At 58.2% G+C, this 27,271-nt stretch overlaps 1 protein-coding gene across 1 annotated transcript in view; it reads left to right on the top strand.

The window, feature by feature from the left end:
* The window catches only part of LOC111838154 (uncharacterized), a 76,466-nt gene extending 49,667 nt beyond the window's left edge, over window positions 1-26,799 (top strand). The window contains exons 11-13 of the mRNA XM_072698922.1: window positions 10,610-10,692; window positions 23,183-23,330; window positions 25,889-26,799. Of these exons, the coding sequence (XP_072555023.1) occupies window positions 10,610-10,692; window positions 23,183-23,330; window positions 25,889-26,056 (399 nt within the window). The 3' untranslated portion in view covers window positions 26,057-26,799. The remainder of the gene's footprint in view (window positions 1-10,609; window positions 10,693-23,182; window positions 23,331-25,888) is intronic.
* Window positions 26,800-27,271: the final 472 nt, after the last annotated feature.

Below are 27,271 nucleotides of genomic sequence, written 5' to 3'. Positions count from 1 at the left end.
CCCGTTTTCGCCTGCTGGGGGTTGCGGCAAGCAGAGATGCAGCAGGGTCAGAGTATTAGGCGTGAGGGCAACGCGCTGCAGGCTGTGTGTGTGTGTGTGTGTGTGTGTGTCCCTGCTCCCCCTCCAAGGCCTGGTGACACACAGGGTCGTTCCGGATCGCCTGATGTGGCTGTCTCCATGGCGATAGCAGCCGCCGCCCACTGTGGCGGCGGTCCGAGGCCAGGTTATGTAACCGCCTGCCACCTCCCCCCCCGCCCCCGTCCTCCGCACTCCCAGCAGAGTGGCTGTCAGCGGGCCGTCCCCACAGCGCAATCACGGCTCGCTGTGAGCGCAGTGACAGGAACAGGCTCGTGCCCCCCCCCCCCCATGTCATGCAGACACAGCGCTGCCGCTGCCTCATTCCATCCCTCTGCTGCTCTCCAGACGCCCTCCATGTTCCTCAGGAAGCTGACGCCTGTGCGGAATTCCACTGAGGCCGGCACTGACTGACAGCGGGCCGTGTGTGTGTGTGTGTGTGTGTGTGTGTGTGTGTGTGTGTGTGTGAGAGAGGAGGTCATGTTTATATTACGTTGTGGGGACATTTGGTCTCCACAGTCTCATAAAAACCTGTTATTTGGACATTGTGGGGACCATTTTTTCAGAGGCTCCCGTTGCCTGGTTATCTACAGAGCCTGCAGTTTAATATTAATTGTTGTGATTCGGTTGCCAGGCATTAGTAATGTATTCATCAGAAGCAGGGCATACTTTTTTCTTTTCCTCTGGTTAGGAGATGGGGGGGTAGGGACCGTCAAAGAGAGGATTTAATTTCCCTGGTCCTATTAGGATTAATACCATCACACACACACACACACTCATATGCACGCGCACACAAACACTTATATGCATGCGTACAGTGTTCAGCGCCGAGTCCGTGCTGCGTGTTCAGGGCCGAGTCCGTGCTGCGTGTTCAGGGCCGAGTCCGTGCTGCGTGTTCAGGGCCGAGTCCGTGGTGTATATTCAGGGCCGAGTCCGTGCTGCGTGTTCAGGGCCGAGTCCGTGCTGCGTGTTCAGGGCCGAGTCCGTGCTGCGTGTTCAGGGCCGAGTCCGTGCTGCGTGTTCAGGGCCGAGTCCGTGCTGCGTGTTCAGGGCCGAGTCCGTGGTGTATATTCAGGGCCGAGTCCGTGCTGCGTGTTCAGGGCCGAGTCCGTGCTGCGTGTTCAGGGCCGAGTCCGTGCTGCGTGTTCAGGGCCGAGTCCGTGCTGCGTGTTCAGGGCCGAGTCCGTGCTGCGTGTTCAGGGCCGAGTCCGTGCTGCGTGTTCAGGGCCGAGTCCGTGCTGCGTGTTCAGGGCCGAGTCCGTGCTGCGTGTTCAGGGCCGAGTCCGTGCTGCGTGTTCAGGGCCGAGTCCGTGCTGCGTGTTCAGGGCCGAGTCCGTGCTGCGTGTTCAGGGCCGGTTTCTGTCCCCTTTATGTCTCACAACTTGGTGAGGCAGCACAGAATCCAGCCGTTATCACCGTGAAGCGAAGGACGGGGTTAGATCTGCCTGTCAGCGCGGAGCGGGAGGCCGGCGGCTGATGCGGCCCCTTATCGCGGCGAAGGACGGGGGAACCTGCCCGTCAGCGTGCTCAGCCTCACTGGGACGGGGCCAACGTCACTCGTGATGGATGGACAGCGGACGCCCGCCTTTATGACCGCGGCCATTAATGAATGTCAGCGCCGCCGGGCCTTAATTGATGATCTCATTTTCCCAGGGAAGGGAGCGGGGCGGCAGGGACCTTGGGAGGTGACACGGGGAGGGCTCCGCGCCTGTCAGGTCCTTAGGAGGCCAGCGTGGAGATGCTCAGGTGACTCCCCTGTGGGGGAGGGAGAGGGGGAGGATGGCGGAGAGAGAGAGAAGCGAGGCAGCGCTGGCTCCCGTAGTCGCACACTTAACCTCGAACCTTCGCGGCGTGCTAATTGGTCTAAAGAATTCAGCAGCGAAGCCTCATTCAGCGAATAATACAGCACTTGGGCGGCTTCGCGTCCATGAATATGTATGCACAAAAATAATTAAATCCTCCCCCTCCCCCCCTCCCGGCACCCTGCTCCTCCATCTGCAAGGCGAAGCAGCGAGGTGCGTGCGAGCACCGGAAACCGAGACACATTTAGCACGCTGCAGGCCCCCAGTCGGCACCAAAGCGGCCTGCCTGCCTGCCTGCCTCTTCAAAGGGGCTCTGTGTATATATATCAGCCTATATATACACACATACACACGTCTGCGTTTTTCCGTTTCCGCGGTGACGCTGTGTCAGACTCCGCGGTGGCCTGTTATCAGCCCACAGCGTGGCCTTTCAGCCCTGCCACTTTTATAGCCCCCTGGCCCCCTGTCCTCATCCCCCCCCCCCCATTTGAGGGCCACACGTGGTATGGGTGCCCACAGGCCTGTGGAGTCTGACAGTGAGTCATGGCGGGAGCAGCCGGCCCCCGGCTCTGGGGAGATGTCTTCCGCTGCTACCAGCAGGTGTAAACGGGGGTGGGGGGGAAACCCTGCTGTTGCTGTGGGTGCAGCGGAAACCGCCGCCTGTGGTGTGCCCCCCCCCCAGCCCCCCACTGTGTTACTTGATAGCGACGGGAGCCTCGCAAGGGCTGTGATGAGCGCAGGCAGCGTACACAGCCTGCCACGGTAACTAGCAGGGCCGTCAGTCGCAGGTGCGTGTCTCTCTGTGTGTGTGAGCGTGTGTGTGAGTGTGTGTGTGTGTCTGTGTACTCAGGGTGCCCCTGCACTCACACACACATAGCGAAGCACATGTTGGACCAGAGACGCACAAAAAATGGACAAGCAGCCAACAAGCTAACACCAGGTATGGGACAAACGGGGACGCACAGGAACACAGGGGGACACACAGGGACACAGAGGAACACGGGGACGCACAGGAACACGGGGGGACACACAGGGATGCACAGGGACACAGAGGAACACAGGGGGACGCACAGGGACACAGAGGAACACGGGGACGCACAGGGACACAGAGGAACACAGGGGGACGCACAGGGACACAGAGGAACACAGGGGGACGCACAGGGACACAGAGGAACACAGGGGGATACGCAGGGATGCACAGGGACACAGAGGAACACAGGGGGACACACAGGGACACAGAGGAACACAGGGGGATACGCAGGGATGCACAGGGACACAGAGGAACACAGGGGGACACAGAGGAACACGGGGACGCACAGGGACACAGAAGAACACGGGGGACGCACAGGGATGCACAGGGACACAGAGGAAAACAGGGGGACACACAGGGACACAGAAGAACACGGGGGACGCACAGGGACACAGAGGAACACAGGGATGCACAGGGACACAGAGGAACACAGGGGGACACAGAGGAACACGGGGACGCACAGGGACACAGAAGAACACGGGGGACGCACAGGGACACAGAGGAACACAGGGGGACGCACAGGGACACAGAGGAACACAGGGGGATGCACAGGGACACAGAGGAACACGGGGACGCACAGGGGGACGCACAGGGACACAGAGGAACACAGGGGGACACACAGGGACACAGAGGAACACAGGGGGACACACAGGGACTGAATTCTGCACCCTGCAGAAAGCAGGCAAAGCCAAGCAGATGCGAGCGAATACAAACACAGACACACTCTCACACTCATTTGTGTTCATATCTTTGTGGAGACCATCCATTAATTTCTATGGGCAAAACCCTAATCCCAACAATGATGACCTTAACCCCTACCTAGCTCGTAAGTAGCCAAACAAAGTACAAGATTTCTGGCATTTTTAGTTTTTTGTTTTTAGTCTCAGATTTTTATAAATTTCTCTTTGTGGGAACTGAAGACACACACACACACACACACACCGCTCACAAACCAGACAGCTCCAAGGTCAGGCAGAGGGCATTGAATCCAGACGTCCGTCGCCACCACCCCGTGAAACCAAGGGCGGAAAAAAAAAATGCAAGAGCTCGACAAAAAACAAACAGGCAGAGGGGCTGATCTTTTCCGCAGCACAGCGCTTGTTTACGGTCGTGCCGCAGCCCAGCCGGGGGTCACGAGGGAGAGGGGGAGCTGCTGTTTGTGCTGGATGCGTGACAGATGCAGCCGCCGCTCGCGGATCCGCTCGGGATTATGTAACCGCCAGCGCACTAATAACATTAATATTGATCAAGAAGTCCCTGTGATCGTCTGAGTGGGACCCTGGCCCTGCCCCTTCCATTGGCCCCGCCCCTGCCCCTTCCATTGGCCCCGCCCTTGCCCCTGCCCTTTCCATTGGCCCCGTCCTTGGCCCCACCCCTTCCAATCCCCCACACCCTTGGCCCTGTCCCCTCCATTCGCCCTGTCCCTGGGCGCTGCCCTTCCATTGGCCCCGCCCCCGGCCCTGCCCCCAACCCCTGTCAAGGGGCTCCACCCCCAACCCCTGTCAAGGGGCTCCACCCCCTGCCTCACTCCTGTATTTTTAGACTCCCTCTGGACGCCAGCTCTGGCTCTCGCAGCTCTGTGTATCCAATTATCCCGGGTCCCGCCGAGGGCCGACCTTCCCAGCAGCCCCTTCCTTCCACCCCCCCTCCCCTGGGCCGGACGCCCGCTTGGCGACGGCACCGCCTGAACCCAGCGCTCACACGCTTCCCAGAAGTGCCCCCCCCTTCCCCCGCCACTACGCAGTAATGACGGCCTCAGCAGGCAGCAAGACGCCTTTGAGTCGCCTGCAGCTGGAGGATAAAAACCGGAGCCTTGAGGTTGGGGGGGGGCACTCGTGGGGGGCCGACCTCCATTTAGGGGAAGGGGGTGGGGGTGTCAGAGCCGCATGCGAGGCTCTGAAAAGCGACACTGTGGGGGCCGGCGGGGGTGCTCTCTCTCATCTCCCTGCTTTGTGCTGCCGGGCAGATGAGAGACGGGATCGCCACGGTGACGCCACACTCCCGATTGGCAGGGCGCGGACGCCGGGTACACGCGTAAACAGGGCCGTAAAGAGCCTCATTTAAAATGGGTCCCATTCGGGGGGGGGAGATGGGGGGGGGGGGCAGCGACAAGGAAAATCGCACCTCCGGCGTTTGATGCCGGTGTCCGCCAGCGCCGCGAATAGCCCGCAATCACGGCGGATTGGAGCGCTCTGCTTTATTCCGACGATGATGTGGAAAAACGGCCGCACTTAGAAGCGGTGGGGGGGAGGGGTGCTCATTAAACATTCCGGTGGGATGTGGGGGGGAGGGGGGGGGTGTTCATTTCCATAGCGTGTGGCTGAGGCAGGCCGTGTCAAGCCACCTCGCTGTGAAGAAAGGTGGGGGGGGGCTTTCAGCGTTCAGCGGCGCCACTATCTGTGCCAGCTGCCTGCTAGCCAGGGGGGGGGCTTTGAAGAGATGTCCCCCCGACCTCCCAGCACATATTGGGGACCGTGATCTCACCTCGATGGGTGTGACCTGCAGCTTGCATGTCTACGGCGTCTTACCCCCCCAGGTGAGCGTGACGGGCCGCATCCGCTGGTTGTGTAACGGCCGGTAGCCGCACGCCTCTCCTTCAAAGTGTGATGAAGGTAACTTCGGGCTGCTCCGAGCGCTTCGCCTGCTGCCTGTCCTCCGGATGGCGCTGTCTGTCCTTCCCGCACCTGCGAGATGAGCCGCTATTTCCAGCTGGCGGCTCGTGGTCTCGCCCTGCAATGCAGCACCGGCGGAGTCGCCCAGCCTGCGAACGCCGAGTCTCCAGACGCGCATCCCCTCAGTCGGATTTTGGGCTCCTCCGCACCCAGCTGTGTCATTTTCTGCGGTGTTCCGTGGCGGGAGAACATTCTGGGTATCGAGGTGTCCGGTCGTCCCCGAGGTCCCATTGGAAAAACAATACAATAAAACAGCTGATTAGTTTCATTGGTGGGTATGTGATGGCTCCGCTCTGCCCTGGCCTGTGTAATTACCATTTCATTACCCCCTGCAGAGCAGCGTGGGACCCTGACAGGAAGAGGCCAGGCTCTAACGCCCCCCTCCCTCCCCGGGAAGCCCAACACGTGGGAGCGGTTAACTGACATGGAGAGAGCACAGCTGCACGGGCACTAATGAGGCCCCCCCCGGGCCCCGTGACGACTGTCGTTGTTTATCGCGGTGTGTAAACACACTTATGGCATGCCCTCCTGCCCCGTCGCCGTGGTGACCTCACGCTCCCCCACGTCACATGCCAGTGCCACGTCACACGCCATCATTTCTGCTTCTCCGGGACCGCAGTGTTTTTATCTGCTTAAGGGTTATGAAAAAAATGCCATATTATTGTGGGAAACCAGCCTGCTCTCAGTCTGTGAGATCTGTGTTCCCTATAAAAGCTGCTACCCTGCTCATGGGTTTAAATAGCAGTAATAATGCTGATCTGACACAGATCATTCACATTTTCCTAAAAATAATCAAAGGCCACTCTGTCCTCGGCCGGCCAGAGTTGTGATTAATTGCAGCGACGCCGGTCTGCAGTGTGTCGCACGTGACCACTGGTGCCCATGAATACCGGCCGCAATGCGAATCACAGCCGCGCTCCGTCCCGCGACCCCTCCGCCAAATGCTGAGCACCTTGACCCGCAGCTGTTCTAGGCGTGAGTTTTGACGCTGTCCCGGCCCTGTTGCCGAGGATGTGCCGTTTCATGCAAGCGCTAATCAGACAGGCGAGTGTCCGCGGCAGGTTCCCCTTGGGCCCGCGGCAGGTTCCCCTTGGGCCCGCGGCAGGTTCCCCTTGGGCCCGCGGCACCATTGCATGGGACCCCAGACGGCAGCTTCTCACCCGTTTCCATGAAGACGGCCCCCGTGCCTCGCTGCTGCAGCCAGGGAAAAGCCCTTCAGGGCACAAAGCCCCCTCCTCGTCCTTTTGTATGTGATACAATGTTCCTCCCGGGCAGGCATGCGGGGGCGGAGGCAGCAGCAGCGGGGGGGGGGGGGGATTCACAGACACCCACCATCCTTTTTTTCGTTGTGTTCCGTTTGGTAACGTTTGGATGCCACCCCAGCAGGTCGCCCGACGGGTGGGTTGGCGGCAATGTGGCCCCAGAGCTGGGACCGGAGGATGTGCCCCCCCACAGTGCCCGATCGGCTGTTGTGACCTTCCAGCTCGTGGACCGCAACGGCAGCCAGGCTCCGGGCTAAAATTACTGCAGCTTAATAAAGGCAAGAGACGCATTTAGGGACTCGTGGTTAAATATAACTGTTTTCTGACACGTAACTTAAATGTTGGCCATTATTTTTGAGCTGTCTCTCCTTGCACTTGTGAGATTTTAGTCCCGGCTGTACTACTTAGGGACGAGCTGCGTGTCACCCTAGCAGCGTCGGGGACAGGGGGGGATCATTGCTGTGACACCAGGGGATGCCTGGGACTGAGCGACGACGGCATTTCAGGCTGCTGATGACGTGTGACAGCTCAACTGAAACGGTCGCCCTAAGCAGTGCCGTATGTCACTTCCTGCCTCTTCTGATTGGTCATAAATAACAGAGATCGGAGCAACTAATTTTTCTGGCCCCTCTGCGCATGCCTGTAATCGTAACGTGGCAGCAGTGACGCAGAGCTGCCACCCCCCCCCCCCCCCACACACCCTGCACGGGAAAGGATCATTTTTAAGGTTGCCTGGCGAATCTCCCTGAGCGGCGGGAGCCTGAAATATTAAACGCGTGACACCGCGAGGTTATCGCTGAAATGTAGGCGCTGGTTGCACGGCCTTTTCCTCTTTAATGATTCATCGCCGGTGAGCAGCAGCCTTGAATGTGCCTCACTCCCCCGCGCCGGGATCATGGACGCCTGTCCGGGATGTTTATCGACGGGCAGTTACAGGGGCCCGCCGACGGCCCCGGGGCCCTCATCAGGACGCCTGCTGTGTGATGCCTTTGTTTGTTTTTTCTTCCCTCCATTATAATCCCTACTGCTTGTTTTTGTTCGTTAGCGGTGGCTTTGGCAGGCTTTCACCGTGCGTGTGTGTGTGTGTGTGTATGTGTGTGTGTATGTGTATGTGTGTGCGCGCGCGCGCGGCTTGTGAGCGCGTGAGTGCGTGTTATGAATTATCATGATTGCTTGCAAAGACGCGTGAGCCGATGTAAATGCAGGAGGTGTCCGCTGATCCATCCCCAGCCATGTGTCCCTCCGCAGCTTCTGTGGCCAGTCGGTGTGGCGCCTTTGCTCTGGTTGCGCTGACCGCACCCTCACTGTTGGGCCGCTAATCCTCGCCATGTCATCGCAAAGCTGGGGGGGGGGGGGTGCTTTCGAATTTTAAGACCGCCGGTGTGCCTGGTTTGCTGTTAAATATGCCGTCATAAAAGAAGCGCGTATTGAGCCAGCAGGAGAGGTGGGGGGGGGGGCTGCGGCGAGGGCAGGGGGGCGGCGAGTGCAATCAATAATTCAGCGCGGCGTGGTTCCTCCCCCGTGAGAGCCCTTGGCCGTCTCTTCAGACGCGTGTAAATCCAATCCCCTCTCGCGTCCTTGTTGCAACAATCGCACGTGCTGATGCGCGCTTTCCAGAGATTTTCCATCGCTGAGAGAAGCCCCCTCACGCGCACATGCCCACCCAGACACACACAACTACATGCACACATAGACACACACACACAAATACGCACACACATACATATACAGACACAGATACACTCACACTTACACAGAAACACGTACACGCACACACACATACACACAAGCAGACACGCACACACACAAGCAGACACACACACACACAAGCAGACACACATACACACAAGCAGACACACACACAAGCAGACACACATACACGCGCACACACATACACACAAGCAGACACACATACACGCGCACACACACAAGCAGACACACATACACGCGCACACACACACATCCACACAAGCAGACACACATACTGTACACGCGCACACACATACACACAAGCAGACACACACATACACGGGCTTGGTGCCCGTCTGGAACACGCCGTACTCTCTCCCCACATTGTGATTTACACACGTTACCACACCTTGGCAGAATGAACCACAGAAAATGTGAGCGGTAAAGCTTTCTTAAACGGGAGATTTTCTGTCATCGGGGACGGGCGGAAATGCGCCGGGGCGGCCGACAGCCATCTCCGGCTTGCGGATTGTTCCGGAGCTGCCAGTCAGGCTTGCCACTGCCCTCAGTTGCTACGTGAATGGCTCCCCATCAATATCAATCAGAGCAGTGCTGATAGACTGGCCCGGCCCGGCCCGTCTCCCAGGTGCGGTGGTCGGATCCCAGGTGTGGGTGACCGCGCTCTGTAGTCTCCTGCCTCTGATTTGCTCATCTTATAGCAGCGAGAGCGTTTAGCCTGACGCCTGACGGTGCTGCTTCTAGCCGGTTGGACCTCACCTCTCACTCACGACACAGCACCCCCACAGGATTCCCTTCCTGCATCTAAGAACAATGAAAGGTTAGCCCCCCCCCCCAGCAGAAGGAAGTGTGGAAAAGGTGCTGCTTAAGGGAGTAAAACAAGCACATCAAAAGCTCAGCCCGTGGCAGGGAGGTGCAGACCTCCCACCCTGTGGCCCAGAGAAGCCGGGGATCAGCAACGCTCAGGGCCTGATGCTTATCTCCCTCGCCGACCTCGCCGTGCTAATCCCCGAGATGGTTTACATCATCGCAGTCCACTGGTTTCCCAGAATCCTCTCTCATTTTGGCTCTTCAACAGTCTCTAACATCCCCTTATAGGATTTGTCTGTGGGAGGGCAGAGAGGCGTGACGGGGCTGTTAGACAAACCGGACCGGAACCAGGAGTGGTTTGCCCTGTACGCTTGGTTCTTAGCTTTGGATTGCCGGATATCCCAGAATCCAGAGGGCTCGATCCCGCTGTGTCACATTTTGATTATCGTTAGTGTTCTGCTCGCCCGGCACCCCCATACGCCACCCAGACGCTAAAAACAGCGCGTATTCATCATCCTGTGCCAGACCGTGTGAAGCAGGACACGGTGTAGATAAATCACCAGCAGCAGTAGTGTGATGTATTTCATTGAGGATACCGCAAGGGCTTTTGCGGGGGGGCAGAGGGGCAGCGGAAGGCTTGCTGTCACCACACACCTGCAGGTCTGCGTTCGGATCAGAACGCTAACACCGCTTCTCACGAGCTACGGGTTTTTTCCAGAGCAGGAGGGGTACCTGTCACCTAGAGTCCTCCAATGTCAGCGTGACAGCTGCCCCCCCTCTCCCCCCACCCTGGGTTGCCGTGAGCCGGTCTAGATAAGCGGTTATTGAAGACGGATGGCTGGATGAACAGAGGAGTGGGAAAATGGCCGTAAACAGGGGGGGCTGCTTCTCGTGTTCGGTGCTCTGCCACCCTTTGATCCGTCTTTCTGGCCTCTCTCTCTCTCCCTCTCCCTCTCTCCCCCCCTCCCTCTCAGCCTCCTGTCTGTCTGCTCTGCTCTGTGATGTCACTCTAATCCCTTTTCCACTGCCTGCGATTGCATGATAATATATTAATGTCTCTATAGATTTCATAGTTTAACAAAGAATGTAATTTTTTTATATGTAATAATATGCTGAATTAATACATTAATTCATTTCCTGGTTACATGTCAGTGTCTAAAGTCGGAAGTGTTTTTTTGCACGTACAATGAGTGTGTTGCTCTTAAAGCGGATGAGTTGCACTGGTGACACAGTACCTTTCCCCACCTGCAGGTGTCACTGGGCGAGGAGATCAAGCCGTTGAAGTGGTACCCGTCAGTATACCTGCTGGTCTCCCTATTCCCCCTCATCAACAGGTACTAGCCCGTGTAGTTGTGTCAGATTAGCACGTGGGTTAATCCACGTGGAGCAGCTGTTGGCCCTTCAGACTGTGGGCTTTGTGGTTCCGGAAAGTCTGCTAGTGTGCTTCTGCTTAGCGATGCAGCGCTTCGTTGGATGAGGTGTCCAGCGACGTTCTCCTGCTCTCACTGCAAGCGGCGTCTCCGGAATACCGCTGTGCTCTTAGGGGTCCTTGTCCTTCGTTGTCGCTGGTTGTCTTGGCATTCACGCTATGGTCTGTACTTTTTGCCCCCCCCCCCACACCCCCCCGGCGCCTCTCCTCTGAATTCATTTCCAGACATCCTGTAGCGCACCCCCCCACCCTGTCTCTTCTCCTGCGCAAGTATAAATAAACTCTGTCGGCTGTGGCAGGATGGCGTGTGGGATTCACAGTTTCCAAACAAGCGTGAAGCTTCTTCTGTCAGCCGGTCGGGGGTGCTTCCTCATGCCAGAGTGTGGCCTGAACTGACGTCATCCTCTCCCCACCTCACCCCCAAACCCCCAGTAACCCCCCCACCCCAGCCGACACCCCAGGTCCTTCCTCCTTGGCTGTGGTAACCCCACCTCCTGATTGTAGCCCCCCATCCTCCAGATCGTAGCCCTCTCTCCCGATTGTAGCCCCGCCTCCAGATCATAGCCTTCTCTCCCGATTGTAACCCTGCCTCCCGATTGTAGACCTGCCTCCAGATCATAGCCCTCTCTCTCTAATGTAACCCTGCTTCCCAATTGTAGCCCCGCCTCCAGATCATAGCCCCGCCTCCAGATCATAGCCCCGCCTCCAGATCATAGCCCTCTCTCCCGATTGTAACCCTGCCTCCCAATTGTAGCCCCGCCTCCAGATCATAGCCCTGCCTCCCAATTGTAGCCCCGCCTCCTGATAGTACTCCCACCTCCCCTGCCTCAGATCCAGCTGGGCTCCCCCTTGTCCCTGCGGCAACTGCGGCAGCCTGAACGACAGGGGAGGGTAAAGCCCCCCCTTCTGGAAGGCCGTGAGGTAGCTAAGTGATTAGCTCCATCGGCCGCCGTACAGTGGCTAATGTTCATGGAGACACAGGTCGATTGCAGGGTCAAGGTTCCCCCTCCGAAGGCCCACATGATGCTACCCCATCCCACCCCCACCCTTCCAGCGAGTCAGCCCATCTTCCTCCCCATCCGCACAGCAGATCTGACGGCGCCCCCGCGCTTCAGGATCTGTGAATGAATTATGCATTTCCTAATCAGTGTGCAGACATTAGGAGTCCGGCCCAGGTCAGCGCTGCACCGCTGCTTCCACACGGAGCCCATTCTGCCGTTTGGCCTGCGGGGCGGTTCTGATTTATATGGGATCCTCCGCCAAGTCACGGCCCCCGGATCACCACCTTCCCGTGCCATCGAATTCCAAAGACGCCGGTCTGAGAATAGATTTTAAAAAGGAGGCGGTTTGATTTATTACAGAGGTGTGACCTTGTAGTGCAAGGCGAAGCGCGGGCGGGGGGGTAGGGGGTGTCCCTCTCGGCGTGGCTGAAACAGGGCGGGATATCAGGTGTGCCTGTCAGTCGTGAATGGGGGGGGGGCTCGCCTCCCACAAGGGTTCAGGTTTCAGGGGCTGCATTTGAGTGCCGGTGGGAAGCGGGGAGCCGCACACGTCATATGCAGGGACACACACACACACACACAAACACACACACACACACACACACACGCTCGAGGCCAGGCTGTCCCACACAGGGACTCTCTCCGTGCAGAAGCGGGTCACGGCACTAAACGAGCCATGGCCCCGCGCTGCGGAAGAATTACGACCACCCAGCCCCGCGGGACGCTGCTCCGCCCGCACGTCAGGCTAGCGAACCGGAAAGCGGGGCTATAAACAAGAGCGGGGGTCATGGGTACAGGACAGAGTACAGCGTTAACCCCCCGCCCCCCCATCGCTCCCTCCTCCTCACGTCCTTCTCTGCCTCCCTGTTACTTCCTCTTCTCTCCATCGTTTCTGCTTAGCATCACCCTCCTCATCTGCTCCCTCTCTCTCTCTCTCTCTCTTTCTCACACACTCTGTCTCTCTCTCTCTCTCTCTCTCTCTTGCTCCCTCTCTCCTTCTCTGTCTTTCCTCTCAGCCTTCAGAGCATTTAAAGTTCATGTCACCATCTCCACACGGTTCCCAGACGGACGCCGGCGGGGGGTGGGGGGTTTTGCAATAGCGCTGCCTGAACGGGACTTGCGTGCGAAACGACGACAAACAAGCACACACACACACTCTCACACGCGCGCGCGGACACACATACACATACACATACACACACGGACACGGACACACACACACACACACACGCGCGCGCGCGCGGACACACATACACACACGGACATACACACACACGGACACACACACACACGCGCGCGCGGACACACATACACACACGGACACACACACACACACATACAGACACACACACACACACACACACACACACACACGCGCGCGGACACACATACACACACGGACACACATACACACACACACACGCGATCTGACACATTGAAATTCCATACCAGCTGTTGGATGTGTGGATGTAAAACGCCTGTGTTTTTCCGGCCATGTCACGCCCCCCCCCCCCCGCCCCCCCCCAGCATGACAGCTGTGTTCATTGTTTCCTTATGTGCGCACGGATTCTGGATTAAACCCCTGAACCTCCCCGCCCCCACGCCTTCCTCACCCCTGCGCTGTACTGCCATCCACCCCCTTCCCCCCACGGGGGTCGGCCAGAGGGTGCGGGTGGGCTGGGTGGGGGTGGGGGGGGGTACAGCACCCAGGCCAGTCTACCTCCTGTTCTGCAGCCATGCAGTAGGACCTCAGAGACCCAATGACCGTCAAAGGGGTTAAATCCCCAGCTTGTTGCTGTCTCTTGTCCAGCTGTTCCCTGCGGGGTTGTATGTGGGGGGGGGCAAATGCCACGGCAGGAGGCTCGTAGTGGCCCTTCACAGCCTCGTACCCCCGCTGACGTGACCCGTGAGCCATGGCCCCGCACGCACAGCCGGCATGAGAGCACGGCTCCTAACGCACAAACAACCGTGCTTCTGACAGCTTTATAGCCCCCCCCCCCCCCCCAAAATTCAAGACAAAAAAAATCTTTGAAGTAAGATCCTTTGAATTTCTCCTTTGAAGTGGAAGGAAATATTTGTGTGCCTTTTCCCTCTGCCGTATTTCACAGGGACGTGTTTTTAAGCCGCATTAAGCTCCTGTAACGCGCTGCGATTCCCTGGAAGACCCTGTGTCCCGCACAGGGGTGTCGTGGGGGGGCTTGCCCCCGGCCTTCTCTACCCCCCCGAGCAGGCCGCTCTACTCCCCCTCTGCAGAGATTTCATTTCTGTCTTTTTATTTTTCTCCCTTTTATTTATTTTTTTTGCGCCCCCCGCCACCCCCCCCAAACCCCGGAAACCTGAGCAACAGTCAGTGCTGGAGATCTTACGCCTCTCAGAAAATAATTTCTCGGCAAGGCTTTGAAAAATGAGGAAGGCGAGAGCTGAGTGCTGGTAATTATTCATCTCACAAAAGCCAGCGCCGCTCGCAAACAGGTTGGGGGCGGGGGAGGAGTTTCCATTAACTCTTATCTGGCCTGTGCCGTGCCGCACCCCCCCCACTCTCTCTCTCTTTCCCTCCGCTCCGCTCGCACTGTACTTCCCCCCGTACTGTTGTTCTCTCACTTTCTCTCGCTCCCTCGCTCTCTCCGTTCTCGCTATTGCTCACTTCTCCGTCTCCCCTCTCTTCCTCTCTCGCTTTGTCTTTCTCCCCCTCTCAACTACAGCCTACTTTCCTTCTTATTCTGTCGCTCTTTCTCTCTGTCTCATTCTGTAACATCCTTTTAGACAAACCCCCCCCCCCCACCACCCTCCCGGGTTGACCTCCCTGGACCGCGGTGCCGCTGGCCGTCAGGATCCGGTTGCCGGAAGCAGGTCAGACTCGCTGTGTCCGGCTGATGTTCCGAGTCACGCTACCGCCCCCATTTTGAGGAAATGGCCTGTCGGCAGAAGCCCCCCCCCCCCCCCCCCCCCATGTGCATTAAATTCGCCGCCTCTGTCGTTAATGAGCCCCTAAACTCCACCGTGCATCTCCTTGACTGTTTTTAAGATTCATAATGTCCCCCCCCCGACTCCACAGAGGAGCAGCCAAACCCAGGACAGCTGGGAGCCCTGCTCTCGGTTCACCCAGGAAGGGGGCAGCCGGCACGGGTCTCCGCCTGGGATTTTTTTCTGCCGAAGCCGTCGGTAAAAATAACCGCGGGATTTACTATGCAAATGGCGGCGCGGCGGTTTGGGCGGTGAGATAAGAGTGCTCATGTTTCCGGGCACTGCCGCCTGCCCCCGTGCCCCGCAGATGTGCCCCCGGCTGGCACAGCGCCATCCGGAGGTGACGCACTGTGCTCTGCCAGTGCCCGCGGTCACCTGCATGGGGCGCCACTGCTCTGCGAGGCCCGGAAAGGGGAAGATGGACGAGCCGGGGGCTGTTTCTGAGGAAGCTGGGCCCGGCGGGGGGGGGGGGGCGGCGCGTGAATTTAGTGGCTGAGAGCTCTTGTGAGGTTAATTACAGTGGCTCTGCCGGGTCTAAGTGTTTGGCAATGTCTCGCTCCGAGACGGTGACGGCCATTTGCATATCTGATGTTGGCTGGCCTCTGTGAGCCGTGTGTGTGTGCTTGTGTAACTAGTGCATGTGATTGTGTGTGTGACTGCATGTGCGTATAACTGCAAATACTGTGTTTGTATGTGTGTGTGTGTGACTGTGTGACCCAATCTGCGGTTGACTGTCTGCGTGTGACTGTCTTTGTGTGTGTTTGTGTGTGACCCAGACTGTGTGTGACCCAGTCTCTGTGTGACTGTGTGTGTTTGTGTGTGACCCAGTCTGTGTGTGACTGTCTTTGTGTGTGACTGTGTGTGTTTGTGTGTGACCCAGTCTGTGTGTGACTGTCTTTGTGTGTGACTGTGTGTGTGACTGTGTGTGACCCAGTCTCTGTGTGACTGTGTGTGTTTGTGTGTGACCCAGTCTGTGTGTGACTGTGTGTGACCCAGACTGCATGTGACTGTGTGTGTGCTCCTGTGACCCTGAGCCTGAAAGCCCTGCGCTTATTAAGCAGTGTGACTGTGCGCCCGGGGACACCGCAGCACGCCAGTCTCCGCCAGCGCGTGTGAGTCTGCCTGCCGGAGCACTCATTAGCTCCAGCGCAAACGGGCATGCGTGTGTTTGTATTGCGAACGACGCGTCCTCGCTTGGACAAGCAGGTGCGTGCGCATTTATAATGAGCTGTGTGTGCGTGTATGTGTCTGTGTGTCTCCCCATGTCGCTCCAGGAAGGGCGTGGGGGTTAAATGGAGGCAGCGAGCAGGAGATTAGGCCCCCTCCCCGTACACACACACACACACACACCCGCCACCTCCACCCTGCTGCTGTGCCTGATCACTAATGGATGTGTGCCTATATTTAGCAGAGGGCTGCCGGGGCTGGGGGCGGTTTTATGTGGGGGGGGGGAGAAACAGCTTCTGAATGACACGTCTGTGACACCACATAGCCCCCGAGGCCCCCGCAGACCCCCCCAGTCTGAACGCCATGCCGTGTTGTGTACACAGCCAATCTCTTTATCTCTCCCACTGCTGGCATTAATAAATGATGCCCCCCCCCCCACTTGCCAGCTTTAAATATTCATCATGCCGGCTGCGCTGTGAGTCGCTCCCACGTGCGGCACGCGGTAAACGGCTCTCACAGGGCTGCAGGAGGCTGGCCTTTCATCCGCAGCTACCTGGGAAATGGGGGGGGGGGGGGGCTGAGGGAGCCGCTTGTTTTTCTCCGTAAACGGAGGTGCTTGTGCTTCCCTTTGTCCTCCCAGCACTCATGGATCCCCCCCCCCCCCCACCCTCCTTCAGGTAGCTTTTGAAAGGAGCCCGTTACTCTACCCGTAAAAAAAAAAAAAAAAAAAGGGAAACCGCTTTGCGTGGAAGATCCTGCCGCTGCGATGAATCAGGCTCTATTCATAGCGAAATTAATAAATAATTTAGTCTAATAATTTAATAAATTAGCTCGTTAATTTGATGGGATCGGGACGCTTCCCTGATAGGAGAATTCCTAATTAGTAGCGGCTGGGAGATAAAGGCGGCCTTCCGGGGCTCCGGCCCCCGTGAGCCGTGGCGGCAGGCTGGCTCTGGTCCCGCCCCCCGCGGTCACCTGACACCGCATGCGGTGAAGAAAAAAATAAAGACGAGGGTTAGGAGATGGCGAGCCGCCTGTCAGCGCGGCACACACACACACGCACATACACACACACGGACGGCTCTACTTCGCGAGTCGTTTCTGATCATTAGCGCTACCGCGGAGGGCGGGGGGGGGCAGCAGGAGGGGGGGTAAACACCGCGGTTTAGCCCGTGTAAGCCCCGCGACAGCTCCAGGCTACCAGGGAAACACGCAGCAGCCGGATTGCTGTCGTGTTCCAGGAAGCAGGATGCCTCTTTGTTTCCGCTGGTGAGCGTCAGCGGCTGCGATAATCTCCACGGCAGCGGTGCGCCGGTCCCTGCCGCTCTGTAATCTCCGCGCCCAGCGCTGTGTGGTCCGGCTCTCTAACACGCACGCACACACGTGCGCACAGCTGCTGGGACACACACACACACACACACGCACACACAGTCTGGCTGACAGACGTGCATGCATATCTTTCTCTGTCGCACACGCACGCACGCACACACACACACACACACACACACCTGTTAGTGCGCACTAGCACACTGCGCCCTGCACATGTCCGTGTGCACGTGTGTTCCCCCCCAGCACAGCGGCGGCCGGCGCTGAAGAGAAAGTCGGATCGCTTCCAGCAGCCTCTAAAATAATTTATGCCTCGATACAATCACTCGCAGATGTTCACAGGGACGTGTGAGCCTGGGGGGGGGCGGGGGAGGCTGCCGCGGGGCGAGGAGAAAAACAGAGACGGACAGATGAAATACGGGCTGACCCTGGCGTGACCCCGACCCCCCTGATCAAAGGGGATTATGGGTGGTGGTGTCGTGACGGTGCACTGCTGTAGCTGCGGGATTCACACACACATACTCCCTGACTTGCACACGCAGGCTGCGCAGACAGCACACAGGCAGTACCGTCTGCACGGCGTCAGGCCACCCCAGGGATAGGGGACGACATGCTGGGGATTAACCCAGCAGAGGGAGGGGACCCCCCCAACACTGTAACCCTCAGGCGGTCCGTGTGGGCGATACGGTGAGGAGCGAAAGCAGCGAGATGGGATGGCCTCGCAGGAAGCCAGTGAAACTCCGGACGCCGGATCCGGCACAATCGGTCCTCCCCAGCTGGGTGATCTCGCCAAGGCGGGCTTCCCCGTAGCCAGGCATGCAGCCCTGGAGACCCAGAACGCTTTGGCCCGGGTAGCATGGAGGGAAACAGATGGTTTCTGTAGACGGCACAGCGCTGGGGGAGATCTGAGAGCTGCCGGTCCGCGTGCTTGCGTGTGTGTCTGTGTGTGTGTGTGTGTGTGTGCGTGAGAGGCATCTGAGGGGGAAGAACAAAGTCCAGGCCACGAGGCGGAGCCGTCTAGCGATCAGATAAAGAGGCACGCGAAGCGGCAGAGCCCGTGTTCTGGCTGGGCCAGGCGGGGCGCAGGTGGCTGCCAAAGGAGACACGGGCGCGGGTGTTCGAGTGAGAGTGAGCAGCACGGCTGACTGTGTGGGCGGCTGCGGCGAGCAGGCGAGCAAGAGAGGGAGAAGGAGAGAAGTGCGAATTATTCTACAGTACCGGGAGGCTCCCTCCCCCTTCCTGCGTGATGGTTCCCGGGCCAAACATTGCCCCCTAGGGGCGGAGGCAAAAATTAGCACGCAAAGAGAGCATTATTTCCAGACGACCCGCCAAAGAAGTCCCAGGAAAATTCCCTGAGTTGAGCAGGGCTGCGTAAGTTTGTGGCAAGGCGACCAACCTCACGCACGTCGACTTTCTCGGGCTGATTCTACATTGGTAGCAGCCCCCCAACCCCCCCCCCCCCCCCCCCCAAAATAGTACGTGGCAGTTTTATTGGTCAAGGGAAACGAGGCAGTGGTCTGCCGGGGCATGTGACATAAAGAGAAGGGATCAGGAACTCCAGCTGTTCTCGAGCTTCTACCCCCCAAAGAATGTGTTGGAAGGGCATTAGAAAGGGGGGGGGAGAGAGAGAGGGGGGGGGAGGGAGGGGGGAGCGCGTGATGTGGGTACAGGCGAAGACGGACGGGCCTTTGCAGATTGTGAGATTGCACGCTCCCGTCCCGCAGCGGCTGTGAAGAGATTGAAGCTGATAGAGAGGGAGGGAGGGGGGCCCGCCCTAGCTGATAATATCCCCCCCCTCGCTGTGCTGTGGGGGGGGGGGGGGTGTCCTGTCTACCCTCCTCGCTGGCAAAGGGCAGGCGGCTGGGGTGATGGGAGGGGGGGGGGGGGATGAACACAAGGGCAAACGAGAGAGAACGATACAGGGAGAGAGGGGGGGGGGGGTAGTTGATGACAGAGCAGGGCTCGGGGTTGGGGGGGGGCTGCACGTGGTGAGAGGCTCGCCGTCAGCTCTGACGCGGAGACCTGTATCAGATAGCAGCGCCCCCCCCCCAGTGCCACCCGACACCGCCGGCCTTCTGTTTTGTCGCAGCTTAACCCGGCCACCCCCGCTGTCTGACCGCGAAGCCCCCCCCGCGCCGTCACTGCCGCCGACACGCCCCGCTCCTTTATTTTTTAGCACCCACGGTAACACAGGAAAGAGACGAGCCCCCCCACGGCAGAGAGAAAGGGAAGCCTCCTCTTTCCTCTAATTGAAGTCGTTCTGTTGCCATGGCGCCGCGTCTGCTCCCGGGGCCCGGAGGAGCTGCAGACGGGGGCAGCTGGGGCGTCTGCGCAGCGCCGGGTCGCCTTTCCAGGCCCGCCGCCTTCTCCGCGTGCGCAGGGGGAGCGGCTGCCAGGAATAGCCGTGCCGAGCGGCGCTCCATCTGTCCGGTGAGGTCACGGCGGCCCGGCCTGGGCGGAGCCCCACCTCCGGCATGTCCGCATGAGCCCCCACCCCCAAGGAGGAATGTGGTGGCAGGGCGTGTTTGGCCGTCGGAGTGGGGAATGAGTAATGTGCTGGGTCGGGTCTCCCGGGGCGGTGGGGGGGGGGGTTCCTGGCAACTTCCCCATCAATAACGCTGCGGCTCACCTCTACCTCAGCGTTTACGGCAGCCCCCTTCCACCGGGGGAGGGGCCCCAGTCCTGTATTCTGGGTGTGGGAATTTTGTGTTTTGTTTGGCGAAACAATGAGCACTTTCAGCTGCATCCTGCAGTCAGCCCGTGGAACGGAACGAGTCGCCGTGCGTGTCACGGCCAGCACGGGGGGAAGAACAGCGTTTATATCTGTTCTTTATCTCCCTGCCCCCCCCCCACTGAACCCAGAATCGTGACGGAATAACAAGGATGTCTCTTGTTTTTGCTCAATGCTGAAGAGTCACATGTTGTTGGGGAGGGTCAGTTTTCTGGGTGGGGTGGCACTGTCACTCCTGGGGGAGGGGCTATTGTTGTTGACCTGGAGTCTCAGCAGTTCTCTTTAGGGGACCAGGGACGAGCGCTTATTAATCTGCTCCCCCGGCCTATGGTTCGACAGGTCTCCTGATTGCAAAATGGCCGACAGTCCAGCAGAACATTAGGCGTCTTTTTCACACTAGGATGAGGGCGAGGAGACGTGATGCGGGGGGGCGCATCTGCATGCAGGAAAAACATTTTCCTCCTTAAATCTTCACCCCCTTCCATGGTGAGGGTCAGACAGACCTCGTAGGGGGGGAGGTGATGGTAAGTGGTCCGGCGATTGGCTCTCGACACTCAGACTGGTGGGATGTGGGCCCAGGGTGGTCCGTGCCCCCCCCCCCCAGGGCGATCCAATTCCGCTTACGCTGCGTCGGTGACAGACGCCCAGGGCCCAGCGCTCTGCGCTGCTCGTCCGTTCAGCCGCAATTAACCTGCTTATCGGCGTCTCCGCCAGCTCTAACCACGTTTAGTGGGAGGCGGCACACCGGTGTGCCCCGGGGGGGGGGCCGCGGTGCCCATGCCCTTGATTTATTTGGCCGTTAATGGGAAGTGAAATCAATCCCAGTGGCAGCCGACTTGCTTTAAATCCCCCCTCCCCTGACGGGAGCCTCGAGCAGCCGATCACAGATGCACCTCCGTGGCTCCCACCCGCCTTCCGGACCAGAGCTGGGGCCTGTCCGGGCAGACCCCACTGCACAGCATGACCCGTTTCTGCTTTAACTATCTGCGGGCTGTGGATCACATCTGCGGGGAACCGGCGGAGCAAGGATCAGGGAAAAAAATAACAGAGGGAGGGAGAGGGGGAGAGAGAGAGGGAAGCCGGCAGCTTAAACGAATAACGCAAAAGGATTGTGGAATTGCCAAGACCGTGGTGAAGTAGGAGAGCAGCCAGCGGCAGAGGGCTGAGCCCTAATCCAGAGCAGGCGGGGGTGGGGGGGGCTCGTGCGCAGGACAGGGGGGGGCCAGACCGAGCGCGAGGTCGGGACGCAGAACTGGCGTTACCTGCAGCGTCTCACCCGCCAACAGACAAATAACTTGGCAGAGGCTGAAAGGGGACTTTATCTCCGGCTGAGCCGCGGGGGCTGGGGGGCACCACGCCGATGTGGGTGGGGGGGGGGTGGATAGTCGGCCGGCCGTGTCTCTACGCTGTCCTGCCTGAAGGTCCTCGGCAGGGCAGCACCCGTTGTGATCCCAGTCCTGGCTGACTAACCCCCCCTCCCAACCCTCCACCCCCACACAACCCCCCCCCCCCCCTCCCATTTTAAAAAAAAAAAGGTGCTGTGTGCCGGCAGCATCGCAGCCAAGAATGTGTCGGCCCTCAGATTCTCGGCACGCTGCAGTGGCGTCCTGACCGCCGGCGGGGTGGGTGTGCGAGAGAGCGAGTAGCCTGGAGGGGAGGCGCCAGACGTGCATTTAGCGCAGTGCTTTTCAGAGATCGCTCACGCCACGGGGCTGTGCGGGGCGGCTGCTGGGGGTCCTGCCCGGCCTCCCCCAGCTAGATTTGTCGCATGATTTGGAAGGAAAAGCAGTAAATAAAAGAGACAAATTTGTTGTTTTAAAATTTATTATATTTTCATACCTCCTGGTTTTGGAGCCCGTGTCAGAAGGCTAATCTGGGTGGCCACAGTTCTGGGAGGAGGGGCAGGCGTGATCAGGCCTATTCCAGCTCCCTGTGAGCCGCGTCCCCCCCCACGCTAGAGGCTGACTCACCAAAATGCCGTTTTTTTGTGCTCTTTCCATCAACACGCCAACAGCAGTCAGAGAGGCAGCCTGGGCTCTTCATTCCTGGGCTCTTCATTCCTGGGCTGTCTTTCTTACTGTCCTCCCGGTGCCTGCTTATGTGGTTTACGGACACCGGATAGATGATTCCTCTTTATTTTCCTCCTCTTGCGAAATGTGGGAGGCACCTTGCACCGCTTCAGTCTCGCAGCAGAGTCCGCTTTTGTATTCCCGGAAGTCTCCCCACCCGAGACGTTCCCGGGATTGAAGAGTGAGGATGTGATAGGGATTGGAATGAAGGATGGGATGAGGGTAGGATTGAGATATAGGAATAAATGAAAGAGGGATTGAGAGACTGGGATTGGAATGAAGGATGAAATGATGGAGGGATTGAGATTGGAATGGAGGAGGAAATGAGGGCAGGATCGAGAGACTGGATTGGAATCGAAAATGAAATGAGAGCTGGCATTAAGACTGATACAGAGAATGAAATGAGGACAGAATCGTGCGACTGGGATCGGAGAGTAATGCTGCTGTCAGACGTAACTTAGTAAGGAGATGGATTTGTGTGTTTGAATAGGGAGCTGTGTGTGTGTGTGTGTGTGTGTGTGTGTGTGTGTGTGTGTGTGTGCGCGTGTGCGTGTGCGTGTGTGTGTGTGTGTGTGTGTGTGTGTCTCTTCTCAGAGCCTGTCCTGGCCTCACTCTTTCACACAGGTATGTTTGGTACTTATTTTGACATTTGTGAGTAAATCACAAATCAGTCCTCAGCCATACGCAGTGGCGCTGGAGCACAAGCCTGCAGACAGGGGGCGCTGCCCATTCCTGGCAAAACGGCTCCCTCAGATTTTGCCGCACACCTTCCGAAATGTCAGCCGCTTCCTGTCCTCATAGAGATTTTGTGTGTGTGGGGTGGGGGTGGGGGGGGGGGTTGTCATTATTGCACTCCGTGTGTGTGCCTCAGTTTCTATGAGGATATGTAGTTGCATCACATATAAAATATTTGCATATGTGTATGTATTCATATATGAGTATGTATGAGTTTGTGTATGTGTGTATGTTGGAGGGTGATCCCATCTGTGTGTGTGTGTGTGTGTGTGCGCGCATAAAGAAATTTGTGTGCCTGTATATTGTTCCATGAAGGTGCCTGTATCTGTGCGTGTGTTCCAGCCTCGCTCTGTGAGTATTCCCGCATACACAGGGTAACACCGGCTGCCTCTCTGCCCGCAGGATCCATAACGCCTTGTACCCCAGGACACCGGTGTTCTCACTGACGCTGATGCACGTCTTCTCCGGCCCTCTGCACGGACTGGCCAATGCCGTCGTCTTTGGCCTGGACCGCGACATCTGGGGCCAGCTGAGCCTGACGGGCTTGCAGGTACCACGGGACGTCTGGCGGAGACGCGGCGGGCGGGCAGGCGGGCGGACGTGGGAAAGCACAGGGGCCCTGAGCTTCCTCCTCTCATCGCTCAAGCCTGACTGCCTTATTGATTTTTTTTCCCCTCTATCCCTTTTTCCGTCTCCGTGCCAGTGAGAGGGAAGGAGGGAGGGGGGAGGCAGGGGCTGAAAGGGGGGGGCTTGTTTTCCCCTCTAAGCAGGATGAGCCGCGAAATAAATTTCCAAGTCATAACAGCTAATAAAAGCTGCAGGCGCAGGACGGAGGGGGGGCGGCTGGCGGTCAGGTGGTTTAGCCTCTCCGCAGGCCCGGGAGGGGGGGGGGGTTCAAATTTCAGATGTGGCCTTGGCTCAGCCCCCCCTCCCCCTTTGCCTTGCCTCTCTCTGCCCCCAGGGGACTCATCAAGTCCAAAGCAGACACCTGGAAACATGCAGCCCCCCCGGGGCGTGTGCACAGATCAGGTCGGGGAGCGTGAATGCAGCGCAGGCGATCAGATAATGAGACGGGGCCACGCCCCACCCCCCCCCCCAGCCCGACACCCCCGGCACGCAACCACGCTAATGTCATCATAACAATTCCACGCGGCTCCACCGCAGAGCAGGGACCGCCTGGCGAGCAGCGGCGTTTGTTATGTGCCGAGTCCCTCGCCGGGGAGGCTGGGAAATTGTTTCTGAGAGATTAGCGGCAGCGGGGGCCACGGAATCAGATTAGCCGGAGAGGAGCGGAGCGGAGAGGAGCGGAGCGCGTAAAGTGAACGTATCTCACAGCGCTAATCCCAGTCGTTTGCTCCCTGGTATTTACTTTGATCCTCTTCTTTTAACTCTTTCTTTTAACTGTCAGTCTGCACCGCACCCCCCCCCCCTCCTGTCACACACACACACACCTTCCTCCCATGGTTTATTCGGCCCCCTTACCTTTCTTTTCCACGGAGCTCTGGCACACGCGGCCCTGATCGGCCAGACGTTTCTGCCGCAGCTTTACGCTCCGTAGCCATCCTCCGATCGGCCGCAGACCGAGTGCTGGCAGCGTCTCCATGGCTACGCAGTGCAGGCGCGCCTTCGAGAAAAGTCCGGCTTTCTAACACAGTTTGGCGAGGTAAAGCGTCTCAGTGAGAACCACAGAGCAGTGGAAGGTGACAAAGGATCACACACACACCACACACACAATGTCCGAGGCCACCCCCCCCCCCCACTGGAGGGGGGGGTGGTTCCGTTTTCGGAGACCAGCCTGAGTGTTATGCTGGCATTTGTGCCGTTAAATGGCAGTATTTACCACGCCATTACCTCAAACACAGCCGGTGCGAGACACAAAAGCCGGTGATTACAAGTGCCAGGCGTCAAATGCCCCCCCTCCCCCCACCGTCCTCGCTGGCGACTGTGTGGGCCGCGTTGATAGCTCAGCGTCCAGGCCGAGAGAGAGAGAGAGAGAGAGAGAGGGAGGGAGGGAGGCTGGCGCTGGGTGACCTTTATCTGAAATGTCAGTCAGGAGGCGTCTGCGTGCAGGGAGGGGGAGGGGGGGTGAGCTGATTGCCCTTGGCCATGCCGGGCTGCCGTGGGGGCTTTCTGACTGCTCTTGGGGGAGGGAATGGGTGGGGGGGTCGTTGCTCGTCAACGCAGCAGGGTGTCCCTCATTCCTACCGGGAGGGTTGGGGCCATCTCCACCCGCAGCGGTAATTAACGCAGTGCGGCGGTGCGCCTTTCAGGACCCGGGTGCTTCTGCCCATCGCGCTACATGTGCATGATGTGTGTGTATGTGTGTGAGATGTGTGTGTATGTGTGTGAGATGTGTGTGTATACCTTATGTGTATATTTCCATGCTCAGTCACTAACCAGCACTGTTTCCAGTCCTGGCAGCACAGGGTCTGTTTGCCCCACTGGCCTCATACATCTTGTTGGGGGGGGGGGGGGGGGGGTTATTCCCCAGGGTGGCAGCAGGGTATCGATCAGCACTTACTAAAGGAGCCGCTCATTTCTCCACAGCCTCACACCGCCGGCACTCCCTGCTCTCCCGCATATGCGTGTGTGTGTGTGGGTTATATATATATATATATATATATATATATTACATCATGAGGACCATATGTCCCCACAATGCAAGAGAAACCTGTCGTTTTGACTTTGTGAGGACCATTCTTTCAGTCCCCGCAAGGGGAAATTCAATTTTATACAAATCTGTGAATGCAATCAAAAAACTAAAAATGCCAAAAGTCTCTTGTATTTTGTTTGGCTACTTGCGGGGTGGGTAGGGGTTAAGGTTGTCATTGTTGGGATTAGAGTTTTGCCCATAGAAATGAATGAATGAGTCCCCACAAAGATATGAGTACAAACCGATGTGTATGTGTGTGCGTCCTTGCCTGTGTGTCTCGCTCAGGACACACAAAGGGAACTCGCTGATTAAATGTTAAATCTTTAACAGCAGAGCGATTATTTTTCTTCTCCTGTTGCCTCCTGTGGAAATCGCTCATGTGGGCTGGGAAGGGGGGGGGGAGCATGTTGACCCGGTACCAACCCCCTCTGTCGTCTCCTTCCACATCCCCATAGCTGGCCCTGCACTCTCGGCTCTGCGACCACACCCGGATTGGCGAGTACCACCCGGGATCGGTGCGCTACGCCCCCGCCGGGGAGCTGGATCTCTCTGATTCCGACGAAGACGACACCAATGTGCTCTTCTACTCGCCGGACATGGCTCTGAAGGACAGGGGACCATGAGCCCTGCATGGAGCTGAGCAGGACGACAGCCAGGCAGACACAGGAGACGACCTGTCAGGCTCCATTATTAATTTCCAGCTCTTAATATTTAATGTCATAAAACTGCAGCTCCATGCGCAGCCGGGAGCGAGCGGCGAGACACGGCGGACAAGCCCCTCGCGCCTCCCCAGCCCGGCAACCGGCTCCTCCGCTGTTCTTCCTTCAGCTCCCGTGATTTAAGTTTGACTCCGTTCGCTGCCGTTTTCCACGGCTTTCATGTTCCCAGTATTTTCTAAGGATGTGGTTCTTTTGCCGATTCCAGCATGCGGTGTTTTAATCTTCGTATTTATGAAGCGTGTGTGCTATGTGTATTTTTTGTACGTGTCTAAGGCTTGAAAGGGGTGGGCAATGAGGGGGGTCTCAGTGAAGTTCCCTTTGGCCGGCTGCCCCATTGACTCCATGCTGCGACTGGAACTGGACGTGCCCCCCTCCCATAGCGCACCTGCCGGCTGATTGGCAGACGTTTCAGGACGTCGTCGGGGGAACGGGAGGAGCCAAAGGGGGTCGGAGGACATGTGACTGGCGGGTCACCTGCTGGGACAGCGAGCAGCGCTGCGGGGGCCTGACCCCGGAGCTGAAGCCACCACCGTCTTCACCTGCAGACAGTTATTTTGTTGGCAAGCACTCCTGTGTTATGGACGGCACCCCCTGTGTGGCTATCTTGCGTCCATCATACAGTAAAGCACATGGGTATGAAAAACAAAGTGAGGGCTGCCTCATTTCCTTAAGTCCTGATAATTTCTTTGTGAGTGTGTGTGTACCCGTGCGTGTATTTATGTATGTGTGTGTGTGTGTGAGAGAGAGAGAGAGAGAATTTGCACGCCGCCCTTACAGGCGCAAGGTTGCATGTGACGGTGGAGCCGCGCTCTTCCCGCCACACACCTCATTACGCCCCTAATTTACACATAACGCCTCCGGACGCCGGGCCCATTACTCATTCGCGGGGAAGTGATTGAGTTTAAAAAGCGCCTCAGCCGGCAGATGGGCTCCCGGACTGACGCCGGAGCGCAGCGCAGCCCCCGTCGCCGGGTCCCCGTGGTACTCCAGCCCCCGCGGTCGTCGCCAGCCAGATCCCCCCCCCGTGATTTCATGTTGGTGCGGAGTCACAGCCTGCGTGGGCTCCTCTCGAGACAAACAAAACAGAGAGAGACACGCGGGGCGTCTTCCAACCTCGCA

The sequence above is a fragment of the Paramormyrops kingsleyae genome, chromosome 1 (assembly GCF_048594095.1).
Source record: "Paramormyrops kingsleyae isolate MSU_618 chromosome 1, PKINGS_0.4, whole genome shotgun sequence".
Classification (NCBI taxonomy): Eukaryota; Metazoa; Chordata; class Actinopteri; order Osteoglossiformes; family Mormyridae; genus Paramormyrops; species Paramormyrops kingsleyae.
This window is presented reverse-complemented; position numbering and strand designations above follow the sequence as displayed.